The sequence below is a fragment of the Gracilinanus agilis genome, chromosome 2 (assembly GCF_016433145.1).
Source record: "Gracilinanus agilis isolate LMUSP501 chromosome 2, AgileGrace, whole genome shotgun sequence".
Classification (NCBI taxonomy): domain Eukaryota; kingdom Metazoa; phylum Chordata; class Mammalia; order Didelphimorphia; family Didelphidae; genus Gracilinanus; species Gracilinanus agilis.
This window is the reverse complement of record NC_058131.1, coordinates 283,765,787-283,781,076: the sequence shown is the minus strand read 5'-3', so window position 1 is coordinate 283,781,076 and position 15,290 is coordinate 283,765,787. Positions and strand designations below refer to the sequence as shown.

General features: G+C 36.4%; 1 protein-coding gene across 1 annotated transcript in view; it reads left to right on the top strand.

The window, feature by feature from the left end:
• Positions 1 to 15,290, top strand: part of NUP188 (nucleoporin 188) — a 46,128-nt gene that overhangs the window by 14,826 nt on the left and 16,012 nt on the right. Inside the window, exons 6-15 of the mRNA XM_044664010.1 lie at positions 697 to 741; positions 1,775 to 1,867; positions 2,011 to 2,130; positions 3,001 to 3,212; positions 6,329 to 6,443; positions 7,797 to 7,997; positions 9,069 to 9,158; positions 9,890 to 9,955; positions 11,041 to 11,160; positions 14,471 to 14,597. Coding sequence (XP_044519945.1) covers positions 697 to 741; positions 1,775 to 1,867; positions 2,011 to 2,130; positions 3,001 to 3,212; positions 6,329 to 6,443; positions 7,797 to 7,997; positions 9,069 to 9,158; positions 9,890 to 9,955; positions 11,041 to 11,160; positions 14,471 to 14,597 — 1,189 coding nt within the window. The remainder of the gene's footprint in view (positions 1 to 696; positions 742 to 1,774; positions 1,868 to 2,010; positions 2,131 to 3,000; positions 3,213 to 6,328; positions 6,444 to 7,796; positions 7,998 to 9,068; positions 9,159 to 9,889; positions 9,956 to 11,040; positions 11,161 to 14,470; positions 14,598 to 15,290) is intronic.

The window sequence follows — 15,290 nt, the reverse complement described above, 5'->3', positions numbered from 1 at the left end:
TTTGATCTATTGAAGTCAGTGCTTGGCCCCATCCATCTCTCCAACCTTCTTGTACATTACTTCCCCCGGTACCTTCTATAGCCCAGCCATACTGGTCTGCTTGTTGTTCTTCTTGTACTGCATTCTGTCCCATGTCTCATTGCTTTTGATTTCCTGTTACCCATGCCTAGAATGTTCTCTGTCATCATATCCACCATTTGGAGTCCCTAGTTTCCTTCAAGACTCAGCTCAAGTGTATTTTTCTGTATACGATCTTTCCTAGTCCCCAAAGGAAAAGACACCAGCAGTTAAGGACCCAGGAAATCTGCTTTAAATGCATTTTGTATATACCTATGTATGTGTTTTAAATATGTTTTTTGTATATTTATAGAATGTCTTAAATGTGATTATACATATGTGGTGTCTTTCCCACTAGAACATAAACTACTTGAAGGAAGGGACTGTCACCAGTAGTTGCATTTAATGGAAAGAGCCTAATTTAAATTATTTTAAAAGAGATTCTATAATACCTCTAAGGCAAATGGAGTATAATCTTAGAAAATTAAGGATAAAAAAATGTTCTTTAGGATAACTAAGATGACCATTATAAAAGTTATTTTTAAGAAATAGAGGATATCCTAAGTGTCTGACATTGTTTTTATTGCTTTGTGATAACTGCCAATAAATCTATTTATTTCACATTCATTTCTCTTATAGACAGTACTGCAAGATGAGAGACAGAGCCAGGCTCTGATCCTGAAGGTCAGTAGTGGTAACTATTTTAGTTCTTTTTAATAAAATTGACTGTCAGTGTTTAGTTTGATCATCCTCAATATTTTGGATTACTGCCATTTGTTGGACCCTATTTTCCTATATTAGTGAAGGGATGAGTTCTTTGTGAAGGAGTCTTCTAACTCATATCTGTGAAATAAGCACACTTAAAAGTAGGCATTTTTGGAAGAGGAGCTATTCGAGGAGGGATAAGATTAAAGCGTATTTATGGATCTCAAGGAGTTAGACTAGATGATCTCTTCTCTTTCAGCTCTAAATTTGTGATCCATAGTTTTTTCTCTCCAATCTGAAGCCCATGAGAATAAATAATTTTCATTTCTTTACTCTCTCCTTCTCTCTTCTCTTCCCTTTCCCACACAGCCACACTTTCTCAAAAAGTTCTCCCTTTAAATTGGTATTTGACTACATAGACTCTGGAGCAATTTCCTACTAGGTAGCTTAATAAGAAAGTTAGAGCTGGGAGTTTGCTTCCAGTTGGATAAGATAAACATTCATGCTATTTTTGTGATGGTTATTTTTCTGTCCTGTATAGCTAGCCTTTCAAATTTGCTTAAATTTTCTGTATTTGAGAGCTGATGTCAAAGATTTTGTTTGGAAACATGTTTATGTTATTAATAGTTTTCTCACCTGTTGATTCATGAAGATTTTTATTTCTTTTGAACTTAAAGCTTCTTTCCCCCTCTTGTTCTTAGACCTAGGTGTATTTGCATAATTATGGTAATTTCTAACTTTCCAACCATGACTGTAATCAGCCACAGACATTTTAAAAATAATTTTTTATAGCTTTTGGTTTTGCATCTCCTATGCTTTTCAGCATATTTCCCTTCCCTCTTCTATCCCTTAAAACATTGACTAAAAAGATAGAAAAGAGCAGTTGAGCAAAACTAACCCATGCAATGAAAAAAATCTGGTATATGTATATGTAACAAAAAACATTTATTGAGGGCCAATCAAGTTAAGACATTGTACTAGGTGTTGATATAGATACCTTTGATCTTTCCAGATTGCAGATTATTATTATGAAGAAAGGACCTGTATTCTACGTTGTGTCTTACATTTACTCACTTATTTCCAGGATGAGAGGCATCCCTACAGGGTAAGTATTTCCTGGTTTCATGACTCTTATGATATTATTCAAATTGTTGTAGCTAATATACTATATATCATCTGTAATCCTATATATTTGAATATATACTATCTCTTATCTTAGCAATATATATTTATGTTGGAATTTTTTAGGTTGAGTACTCTGAATGTGTTGATAAGTTGGAGAAGGAGTTGGTCACAAAGTACCGGCAGCAGTTTGAGGAGCTTTACAAAACAGAGGCACCAACATGGGAAACACATGGAAATCTCATGGTATGCTATCATGATATATTTGCTAGTTCTTGACAGTTGTATGCTTTTTTTCTCCACAGGGCTCTAAATTCAGTAATATTTTAGCAAATGAGACAAATAGATAGCAAAGTGGATAGAGAACCAGTCCCGGAGTCAGGAGGACAAGGCTTCAAATCTGCCTTAAGACACTTCCTAGCTATCAGTTAACCTAGTTAGCTAGTTCTTACTGCTCTTCTATCTTAGAATTGATACTAAGACAGAAGGTAAGGGATTAAAAAGTTTAAAAAGGGAAAAAAGAAAGAAAATGTATATAGCCACTTCCTCTAAAAAAGTTAGTGGTGATAATGCTATTCAGAGCAGACATGAGGCATATATATTGCTGTCATTAACAAAGAAATACCTAATTCTGTATAATAATCCTTTTACTTAATATTTCTACATAATAACCTTTTAATATTATTCACCCTGATAATTTATTTTCCTTACCTCCTGAAAAGCAAATATTGGAACTTTGAGCCTGGCTCCAACTTCCTCAGTTTCCCCATTGATGATCTCACTACTCTGATTGCAGAAAGTTTTAAAGGTGACCAATAGTAGCTATGGACATGAATATCTTTAAGACTATAACTTAGATGGTTTACTTGCAGTCCTGCAATTCAGACTTTGTATACCACTTGAATTTATTTCTCTGTTTAGGTAGTATATCTGATCAGTATAATGTAAGCTCCTTGAGGGCAGACCCTGTTTCATTTTAAAATTTTTTTGTTTTTATATTTCTGATGCTTTGCACATAGTAGAGAAATAGTAAATGTTGAGTTGAATTGGCATTTCCTCCCTTCTCTCATTCTTTTCTAAATCTCTCCTTTTGATCTTTCTCATTTGGTTATATAGACTGAACGCCAAGTGTCTCGCTGGTTTGTTCAGTGCCTGCGGGAGCAGTCAATGCTGCTGGAAATAATTTTCCTTTATTATGCCTACTTCGAAATGGTTCCTGGTGACCTGCTGCTATTAACTAAGATGTTCAAAGCACAAGGGTTTGGTTGTAGGCAGACCAACAGACATTTGGTGGATGAGAGCATGGATCCTTTTGTGGATAGGATTGGGTAAGTGTCTAAATTAGAATGACATTGTTCATTTCAGCTTACAAGGTATTGGTTCTTTGTATATAAGTTTTGGACACTTAACCAACATATTTAGTTGCTCTTGTTTTCCTAGGAGACAGAAAGAATGGATATGCTCCTTATTTGATAGTCAAGGGAGTCATGTGTAAGATTATGTAATGAGTTGAGAGTGGGACTAGGAGGATGTATGGTCTGGGACTTTGAATAATAATGATAGTGTACCATCCTGCATATGGAAAATTACATTACTCATTTAATTCTTAGGGCATGAATTTTGAGTTCTTTCTTTAGGAGTAAATATTAATTTATACCGAAACATCTTTTTTTCTTTCATTTGTTTCTCCTTCTGACCAAATCTCACACATGAGAGATGAGATGGTAGATTTGGCTTAAGGAATATACTCTGGTTTTGAGGCATGGTTATTCCTGGGTTACACAGAACATGAAACTATTTGTTGTGGTGCTTTAATCTGTCTAACTGTCACAAGTTCCACGCATGGAATTTATTTCACTGAAGCCCTATTGTTAAATTAGAAATGTTGATAGTCTGACTAGTTACCAGATCAGTCGTGTTAGAAATGGTATGTCTGGTGGTAAGAAATTTCATTTGACTTTGTTATTTATAAGGTAACAGGACAGATAGGGCTAAAAGGGAATGCTTAGGATTATAATTGTAGAGCGAGACTGGACCGTATAGCCCCTTCATTTTATAGATGTGAAGCTAAAGCCAAGAGAGGTTAAGTGAATTTTTTAAGATCACATAGCTAGTAAGTAGTAGAAATGGGATTTGAACCCAGGGACTTTGACTTGAATCCAATACACTTTTTAACTATACCATACTGTGTTGATATCTTAAGATATGTAAGACCTTGATAAATTCAGATGAACTACATTCTCAGGAACAGAAAGAACTTTAGATTTTTGAACCTTCAGTAATATTTGAAAGATGTGGAATGAGAGAGCTATAACAAGTTTGGAGAAGGGCTAACTTCAAGTTTTTAAAGAAAGAACAAGAGTGCAAATTGTAGACTAGTGAATTTGACTTGGATTCCTAGAGAAATTCTAGAATGGCTCGTTTAAATAGATGGTTGGTAAACATCTAGAAAGGGTAAAGGATGGGTATAGAGAATTATATGGCTTCATCAAGAATGAGTCATGTCAGGCTAACCTAACGTTGCCTATTTATTAAATACTGATTTACTATTTACTAAAACTGATAGATGAAGGGAAAAATGTTACAGACATATGCTATTATTTTAGAAAGGATTTTGGTGGTGTAAGTGTCGTCTTCTCTTCTTGTAGATGAGATAAATTGATCTGGCCTAGAAGATGATACAATTAACTGAATCTAGAATGGATAGTCACTCCAAGAGAGGTCATCAGTAGTCCCACATCAGGGTGGCAGGTGATCTTCAAGATCTGTTTTTAGGCTTGTGCTAATTAATGTTTTTGTCATTAAGTTGTATAAAGGAATAGATGGCATGCTCATCAATTTGCAGATGACATTTAGCTAAGAGATAATTAATATATTGAATTGATGAATTAGAATCCAGAAAGATCTTACCAAGTTAAAGCATTGGGCTGAATCTTATGTGAAATTCAGTAGGGGGCATAAGTAAAATCTTACACTTGGATACTTAAATAAATAAAACTGCACAAGTATGAGAAGGTTGGGTGGGGTTTAGTAATAATTTTGTTTTTTTATTGAAAGAATTTAGTGAACTTTGGCAGGTTCTTCACTTTCCCAACTCTCTGTTTTGTGTATTTAAGTTATTGGATATTGTTCATTCCTGTCTTCAACAAGTTCATACATTTTTGTCAAGTAAAGTGAGTCACCAAGATGTGATAACTAAGAAAGCCAGGACCATCTTGGTTCAATTAAGAGCTCTAATTTTCAGACATGAGCTAATAGTCCCTCTGTGCTCTCCCCTTGTTAGAATATAGCTTGACTTTTCATTTCTATGCTTTGCAGTTAAGGACATGAGTGGCAAAGGAAGGCTTGATTGTTTCAGCAAACATGGTGGTGAAAGGCCTTGAGTCTGTGCCATATGAAGATTAGTTGAAGAAACTAGTGATTTTTAGACTGGAGAAGAGAAGATTTAGGTGGATCTGATAGCTCTGTTCAAATATTTTTAAACTTGGAAGAAAGGCATGCAAGAAAAGGTTAGAAAGAAGTAGGAAAGTTTAGACTTGTTTTCTTTGGCTTTAAAAGGCTGGGCTACTAGCAAAGACTAGACATTGCAAAGAGGGACATTTGGCTTCTAAGAGTTCTACTGCCCAGAGTGGATTGGATTTCCACTCTTTGGAGGCCTTCTAGCAAAGACTTGATTCTATGCTTCTGGGGCCCTGTTGGGAAGGCCTCTTTCAGGTCAATAGAGTGCCAACACAGTCTGGTGGGGAAGGACAAATTTTAAAGTAACCAAATACCTTTCCATATTCTTCTAATACATTCTTCTCTAGCTCCTTTTCAAAAAAGTTTTAGTGATGAAAAAAATATTACTGTTACTTCCTTACTACCCACCACTTCATCTTTTCCTTCTAAATAATTTTGCTCTGTAATAGTAATAATAATAGCATTTATATATAGCACATTTACAAAGCATTTTACATGTTATCTCATTTGGTCCTCACAATAACCCCAGGAGGCAGGTGCTATTATTATCTCCTGTTTATAGATGTGGAAACTAAGGCTGAAAGAGATTAAGTTAGTGTCTGAGGCAGTATATCAATTTAATTATTCCTGACTCCAAGACCAGCACTAGTTACTGTTCCACCCCTGTGTACCTAACTTGTAACAATTAAGTCTAGCAAAGTAAATCAGTGTTAGCTATGTTTGAAAATTCATACATCATTTCTCACTCGAGTCTGCCATCTCTCTCCTAAGAAGCAGGCAGTATGCTTCATTCTTGGTGTTATCTAGAGCCCCTTTTATTCCTCTTGGCTTTGTTCTGTATGGAGGATCTTTGATTTCTTATGTTTTCATTTCATCTTCTTTTAGGTGAAAGTGATAGTATACTATGAAGTTCATTGTGTCCTACCTTATTCTCAGGTCTGGTCTGGAGCCTCACATATGACTCTTTGATACTTTTTCTTTCTAGCTACTTCAGTGCCCTTATCCTGGTGGAGGGAATGGATATTGATTCATTACATAAATGTGCTTTGGATGATAGAACAGAGCTCCATCAGTTTGCCCAGGATGGGCTCATATGTCAGGTAAACTTTGGATTTGGTTGTAACTGAAGATTTCTTGGGAGTATTGTTAACACTCTGGATATGACCATCTTTGACACGTTATTTTATACATATGTATATAATGCACATTATAATATAGATTAAATAAGAATATAGTTAATTTCCCAATATAGGATTTATCCTCAGGATTTCCTACCCTTTCTTTTTTTCATTTTTGGAAAATCAAAATACAGAGATACATAGAATGAGCTCTGCACTGTCATCTTAGTTTTAAGAATTAGAGATGAGATGTGATTTGTCTATGCAAGGCTCTTGACAGAGATTCCTTGTCTGGTCTTTATTAATTTTTCTTGTAATAACATGTCAATGATATGTAATTTTTATTGATATGATAACTCCTTTTACCCTTCACCTGTACAAATTTCTGTCCTATCCATAACTTAGTTGGTAAATCTTAGAGAGTTACCTGAGGCTTAAATTAGTTAAGTGGTATACCCATTGTAATACATCCACTTAAAGTCAGGAGTGGGATTTGAACCCAGAATGGCTTCTGGACTGAAGGTCTAGCTCTAGCTACTATTCCATGATGCCTCTCCTATTTATAAGTTTGCTTAATTGGTTTCAGTTTTTTAAGCAGGAATAACAGGAAAGTAAATGAGTCAAGGATTTGATTATTCAATTTCTTTCTTTCTTTTGTCCAGACCTGTGTTTTATTGGTGTAGGGAACTCCTGGTGAGGAAACTCCCTCTACCAATGTAGATCAGCAACTGTTCTGCACCCTTAGAGAGATTCTTAGAGAATTGCCTGAGGCTCTGAGAAGTTAAATGACTTGCCTAAGGTCCCACAACCAGTATGTATCAGAAGCAGGACTTGAACCCAGGTATACCTGACTCCAAGACTGGCTCTTTATCTTCTAAACCGTATTGCCTCTTTGATCATTCAATTTCCTAGAAGGATTGATTTTTCTTGCCCTTCCCTCCCATCCACATTTTCCCATATGAAGATAATGAATTGCAAGATGAAGGTGATACATATTTTGAAGGATAATTGATAAAATTTTGAGTGCTTTATGATCCTTCCTAAAAATGGAAAAATCTACTTGTGCGGGTAGGATTTTCCAGATACTTTTATATCTTTCCATTTGATTCTTTTATTAACATAATTTATGATCAAAATGAGCCTCACTGGAGCAGTGATGATTACTTAGATAACCCTTGTGATGGTAGAAAACAATATTTAGGGGAAATCATTGTGTCCCTCTTGCCCTGTAATAGGATTCCACTGTATTACACAGCTGTGATTGGTATCAACATCTACCAAGGTCTTGATCATTCCTGTTTCATTTATACTAGCTATTGTCTTTTTCCTTTACAGAGTATGGATCACCTGATGTTGACCTTTGGAGACATTCCTCATCATTCCCCTGTGCTTTTAGCCTGGGCTCTACTCCGTCATACCTTAAACCCAGAGGAAACAAGCAGTGTCATCAGGAGGATGGGCAGCACAGCCATCCAGCTCAATGTTTTCCAGTATCTGACACGACTACTCCGATCACTAGCCAGTGGAGGAAATAATGTGAGTCTTTCCTGGGCATTTGGGAGTGGGGAATGGGCAGAAAACAGAACAGTTTCTTGAAGATTAACCTGATCTTAAGTCATGGCTGGTGAAATATTTTCTTTTTGGATTCAATTTAAGATCTAACAAGGCTATATAGAAAGTTTCTTTACTTTTAAAACTCAATGTGGGTGACATTATTTATCCTTGGTCTCATAACATAAAAACTCAGCTAAATAGTCCCATTATGGTGATGCCAACAATATTAGATTAAACTTGTTAGTTTTTCTCAAGGACATGTGAGTGAGGTCTAGCTATGCTTTCTTTGACCAAGTTAGAGAGTTCAACAAGGCAGCATAGTATTGTTTAAAAAAACAAAAAACAACCACTGAACTTGATTGGGCTACAATGGACATGTCACTTAGCTAAACTATCAGAGCTTCAGACAACTCTTAAGACTTTCCTACTAAGTTATAGATAGAAGAGAGATCTGTACTGGTTAAGGATACCCTCACCAAGAGTTGGGGCTCAGTTCTCAGCTCCAACACTGATTCTGTTCCTATGGTCAGGTCATTTAATCTTTGTGAAATTAAACTTCTTCATCTCTTAAACACACTCCACAACTATGTGAGAAAATGTTTTGCATGACTTCATATGTATAATGGATATTCTATTTATTGCCTTCTCAGTGTGTGTGTGTGTGTGTGTGTGTGTGTGTGTGTGTGTGTTGAAAGAAAGAGAAATGAAAAAAAAAAATTTTACTACTTAAGAAAGCAAAGTATACTTAGTAAACATTTTCTAAATGTAAGTTGCTATTAGCAGTAATAGTAGCGTGGATCATCTTCCATGAATTTTTGATAATTTCAAGAGCATCCTTCATGTGCTTTTTCTAAATTGTATTATTTTCCTTGACCTTATTAAATGCTGGGACATTTTTGCTAGTAGTTAGGAGACTTTAATCAGACCTCAAATTCTTTTCTCTGTTAAGTACCCAAATAAACTGAAGTAGGGTTGATCTGGATTTGGGGGTAGGACTGGGAAAGGACTAATCTTGTTCCTTAGCATCACTCATTTATTGCTTTGGTTTTACAGTGTACTACCAGTACTGCTTGCATGTGTGTCTACGGACTGCTTTCTTTTGTTCTCACCTCACTGGAGTTACACACATTAGGCAATCAGCAAGTAAGTGTTGGAGTTTTGTTTCCTTTGAATGAAACATACTAAAGCTGCTTAGCAGTGAAATAGCCTTTCTGGAATAGTAGTATGTGTATATCTGTTGTTGATTCTTCTCAATATTATGCCATTTTGGAAATTACATTTTTGTTTTTTTAATTTGTGGAACCAGTTTGAGAAATGTGTTTGGAGTTCAAAGGACACAAAAGTTATTATGCTAGAGTTCGGATGTTACTTGTATTTTCACAACCCATAAAGAATCTTTTTTTCCAAGTATACTAAAGCATGAACACTAGACAACTGAAAAGCTCTTGAATTTCCAAAAACTCAGGAAAGAGAATAAATTTTATGTGTTTTGCTCATATTTACAGATCATACAGAAAAATGTGATATTAGTATGTTAAAATAGGAGAATAGGGGGCAGCTGTGTAGCTCAGTGGAGTGAGAGTCAGGCCTAGAGACAGGAGGTCCTAGGTTCAAACCCAGCCTCAGCCACTTCCCAGCTGTGTGACCCTGGGCAAGTCACTTGACCCCCATTGCCCACCCTTACCAATCTTCCACCTATGAGACAATACACCGAAGTACAAGGGTTAAAAAAAAATAAATAAAATTAAATAAAATTTAAAAAAAATAGGAGAATGTTTGATGTTTTTGGTTTAACATGCTATGGTGAGATAAGATAGACTGACAAGAAACTACTAAGCCATATCAATCTGGTTTCTTTCTCTTCTCCCTTAAAGGATGTCATTGACACAGCATGTGAAGTTCTAGCAGACCCTTCTCTTCCAGAACTCTTCTGGGGAACGGTAAGTTTAGGAGTCTCAAATAACCTTTCCATTTTTGCTGCATAATTCTTTAGATGGAAGGGTGTTTCTCACATTGAACTACTCATCTCTTTCCCCTTTGGAAGCTTGTCTTGATACCATCTTCCCTTTAAGCTTTTTTTTGAAGCCCTGTTAATGGAGTTCAAAAAGACCTGTAGTAGAACACCTGAGTACTTATGAAAGTATTACATCTGTTTGGGGTACAAGTTTGGCTTTTGAGAAAATAGTTACCTACCAACATTGTTCTCAGTATTAGTAGAAGCTCCTAATCCCAAAGCTATATATTATAAATGTAATATATATAAACTATATAATATATTAAATATAATATATAAAATATGAATATAATATATATTGCTAATATATTTTATATAATATGATCTGCCTGATCTGCAGAATTTCATTGCTTACCTTCCCCCTCACTTATAGATTGTGCTTTTGCATAGAAAAATATTCCTGGTAAAAACTGGTATTAAATGATAATAATAAAGCTGAGGCTCTCCCTAGAGGAAATTCACATTTCATATTTGGTAGATGAGATGCAAATATAGGAATCAATGGTTTTACATATACAGACCCATTTAAATATTTTAAAATTGTTACCTTCTGTCTTAGAATGGAGACTAAGTATTGGTTCCAAGGCAGAAGAGTGGTAAGGGCTAGGCAATAGGGTTAGGTGACTTGCCTGAGGTCACATAGCTTGGAATTGTCTGAGGCCAGATTTGAACCCAGGACCTTCCATCTGCAGGCCTGGCTCTCTATCCACTGAACCATCTAACTTCCCCATTATCATGTATTTATAAGTCAGTCACTTAATATCCTTGAACAGTATAGTCATGTAATAACTTTTGTTGTGGCAAATATTTTACTGTGATAATTTCAGATGCTTACATTAGGGAAAAAAATTTCTTCCATTGGTTAAGATTTTATATTTTGAATGCTGGAGAATCTAGAGAAAATATGTTGTTGCTTTAATAACAGTAATTATCCACCCAAATATGGGGAGAAATTATGCTTTGATTTGTTGAAAGTGAGAAATTAATTATTTTATTTCCTTCCACTCCTAGGAACCAACCTCTGGGCTAGGAATCATCTTGGACAGTGTGTGTGGGATGTTCCCCCATCTCCTCTCTCCTCTTTTGCAGTTGCTCAGAGCCCTTGTATCAGGGAAATCCACAGCCAAAAAGGTATGATGTGTAGTCAGGTGCTTATAAAAAGTAAGAGCTTAAGAGGCTTTATATAAATAGCCCCTTAATAAAGCTTATCATCCAAAATTCCAGTCCTTTCTATTGGCCCATTAGGAAGATAACTTCAGAATTTGCATACATTAGTCCTTAGCCTAATTCAGCAAACATTTATTGAGTACTTCCTCTGTGCAAAGCATTACACTATGTGTTGGACATAGAAAAATATGACAGTCTGTTCCCTCAAATGTCCTATTTGGAGTTGACAGGTAAGAAGGGATAGAGTTTTGTTGTATAACACCTGCACAGATTAGTAACATTAGTTAGGGTATGGTGTGTTTCAGGAATAAGTATAACATTCAGGAATAGGGAGTGATGAGAGTAAGAAAAAAATTTAAGGTGGGAAAGAATGTGTGCATATTTAGCTGGGGGCAGGGATCAGGCAAGGTGGAACCTGAGCTAAGTTTTGAAAAGGGGAGGACTTCTGAAACATTGAGATAGGGACAGTGCATTCTCCCGTCATGCAAGATAACCTTTGCCAATGAATGAAGATGAGACAGTTTGTTATGTTCAGGGGACAGGTAGTGATCCAGTTTAGCCAGAACATATTGTACAGAAAAGGAAATAATCTTGAATAAAGCTGGAAAAGGAGGTTGAGACCACAATGTGCAGGACTGTAAATGGCAGCATCATATGGAGATTGCTTTTATCTTAAGAGAATTGGGGAAACTAAAGATTTTTTGAGCAAGAGACTGAAGTGGTCAGATCTTTGCCCTAGGAAAGTTATTTGGCAATTTGTATGATGGATATTATTGAAGAGGATAAAAGCTAAAGATGGGGAGATCAATTAGAATGCCATTAGAATAGTCCTAACAAAAGAGGATGAAGTCCTGAACAAGAGTGGTGACTGTGAATAATAGGAATTAGATGCAAAGAGTGTTGTAAAGGGAGATTTGACAGGACTTGGCAACTGCTTGATATGAGGAAGTCTCATCAGTAAACATTTTTTCCTCTATTCACTTTGAATTAATTTTGAATTCTAAATTCTTTCCCTTCCACCCCTCCCACACACACTGAGAAGGCAAACAATAGGATATCAGTTATATGTGTGAAGTCATGCAAAATATTTCCCTATTAGCTGTTCAACAAATTTGTTTTAAGGGCTTACTCTAAGTATTTTGCCAAATGTTGAAGATACAAAGAAATACAGGACTCTGTCTGGTCACTGTTCTTAAAAGACACTTATATTCAATCGGGAGAGTCAACATTTGAATAACCATGTATGTACCAGATATACAAATGTGTACAGAAAAGGTGATCTTAGAAGGGGGCCACTGGTTGAGGAGCAGAACTAAGAAAGACTTCCCGTAGAAGAAGGAATATGAATTGCATCTTGAAGAAAGCCAAGAGTAGGTAGTCCAATATAGAGAACAGTCGGTTTTAAAGCATGTACTCAGCAGGTGGGAGTCACAAATGAAAAGCAGAAAGTCTTGTGATATAGCTTGGCAGCTAAATGTATGATGGGCAGAAGGGAGGTCAGATTTGAAAATGAGACCACTTCAAAGGCTATTTCAGTAGTCCAGGGCAGAGGTAATCAGTGCCCATTCTAGGGTGAAAACATGGGAGAGAAAGGGATTTCGACAAGACGTGTTGTGAAGATAAAAGTGATGAGATTTGACAATAGATATGATATGTGAGTTGAATGCTAGTGAGGGTTCCATGATAATACCAAGGTCATGAATCTAGGTGACTGGGAAAATAGTGGTGCCCCTAACAGTAACATTGAAATGGGGAAGAAGAGAGGGTTTGAGGGATTCTGTTTTGGACATGTGTTTGAGATGGCTACAGGACATCTAGTTTGATATATGTTCAGGAAGCAGTTGTTACAGAGCTGAGAGATTGGGGCCTGCTTTCTATATATAATATCTGATATGAATAGTGATGATAATTGAGCCCATGGGAACTGATGAGATCACCAAGTGAAACAGCAGGGTGGAGAAAGGGAAAAGAGCCAAGGACAAAGCCTTGGGAGATGTCCATGGTTAGTGGGTATAACTTGGATAAAAATCTAGCAAAGGAGAATAAGGAACAGTCAGATAGGTAGGAGGAGAGCTGTGAAAGAAGATTATCACAAAAACCCTGAGAATGTAAGTGGTAGTATAGTTTAACTGAATTCACTAAGAAATTGAGATAGGGAAGGGAGGAGAGAATAGCCAGTGCAAAGGTGATGCCCAGGGAAAGAACTGCAGAGTAGAGGGATTTGCTGTCACAATGAGGACAAAGAACAGGCTTAGGAATTATAAGGTAGAAGAAAGCTATTCAGATAAAGAAATTTTTAAGAGTTTATGAACATTAGCTCCCATTGCCTGGCCCTCTTCTGCCTTAGAACCAATATATAGTATTGAATCTAAGATGGAAGGTAAGGGTTTAAAAAAAAAACACAAGAGTTCATGTATGTAGAAGTTGAACACTAGTGGGTCATGTTAAGATTATCAAAGATTATACCGTAATATAAGAGTAGGAGTTGTGTGGTGGAGAGAAAGTCTGTGAGCCAGCCTGTGACTTCATTGAGGAAGGACATTGAATGTTGAGATCCAATGGATAACTGTCATCAAGATCTGGATTGGGGGTAGATTTGGATAGCAGGATCCTCAAAAGGGGGAGAAATTGACGAGTCATGGGGGTAAAGGGAAAGTTTGTAAGTTGCAGTGGGTAGCAAGGAATATTCCTACTCTACTACCAGAATCCATTTGATCAGAGGATCTGAGTGAAAGAAGAGGAGGGGAGAATTAAATTTTAACCCTGGGTGACTGGGAGCATGGCCTGCAAGGCTAAATCTTCTTATTTCTGACTTTTCCTTATCTTCAGTGCTTCTGCTTATCCTGTTTTCCCAGACAGTCAGTGATTCTTTATATAAGTTCATACTTAATTCATCTTTTACCTCCTTCAGCATCTAACACAAAATCTTACCTATAGTTAGTGCTCAGTAATCTTTTCTAAATTTTGAGTACATGTATTAAATGTCTGCTCTTTGCAGGTACAATGGCAGGATTCAAAGACATTGAAAACAGATTCTGCCCTTAATAAACTTACCACCTAGTTGGTAATATGATATATAACATTTATATAAAGGCTACCTAACTACCAAGTAAGTGGTACAAATGAGAAGGTAGCAAAGTAGCTAATGGGGTATTTTGGGGAAGACTGTTTGACTGATCTGATTAAAAAATCGAAAGAGGAATTAAGCTGCTTTCTCTGCTTCACCTCACTGAGGTGGTTGCAGATAACCAAAGTTTCCAATCTCTATCTGCAGGTATATAGTTTCCTGGATAAAATGTCTTTCTACAATGAGCTTTATAAACATAGGCCCCATGACGTGCTCTCACATGAAGATGGGACCCTCTGGCGGAGGCAGACACCAAAACTCCTTTACCCTCTTGGTAAGAAAAAGGCAGAGCTCATTTTTTAAATTTAACCAGATGCTTTTGAATGTCTAGAAAGGTTAGGAGTTCTTAGCTGATTTTACAGTGGCCTCTTACCTAATTTTACAATGGTCTCTTTTAATAAGCCCTATTTAGACATCTTCATAATTTATATTTATTTAATGGAAAGGTTCCTTCTAAAAGGACTTCTTTAAACCAATTCTTTTCTGCTTTCCTCTCAATCCTGTGAGGAAAACATTTAACAAACGTTAAAGTAAGGTACAAACACAAGGTTACTATTATTGTGATGAAGTTATGATGATGCCTGGCATGTGACTACAGAGCCAAGAGGCTGGAAAATCAGCCTGGGAATTCTAATCCTTAAGTTACTGCTGACTGACTTGGGAACTTTGGGAATCCAAGTCACTTAGCTGCTAACTGTTTTGTTTTCTCTGTCATTAAAACAAAAAGAAGACCTCTAACTCTCTGAGATTGTTGGGAAGCGTACTTCTCCCAGAGTAATAGAAAATTTTTTAGGGAAGCTATATGGGATGTGAAAAGCATTGAACATGAAGTGGTTCTCAGCTTCATGACTAAACAAACATCTGGGCAAGTTACTTAATGTTTCTGAACCTGTTACCTCGGCTGTAAAATGGGGATAATATATTTGCATTTACCTTCCTAATGAAGATATTGTGAGGAAGTGCTTTG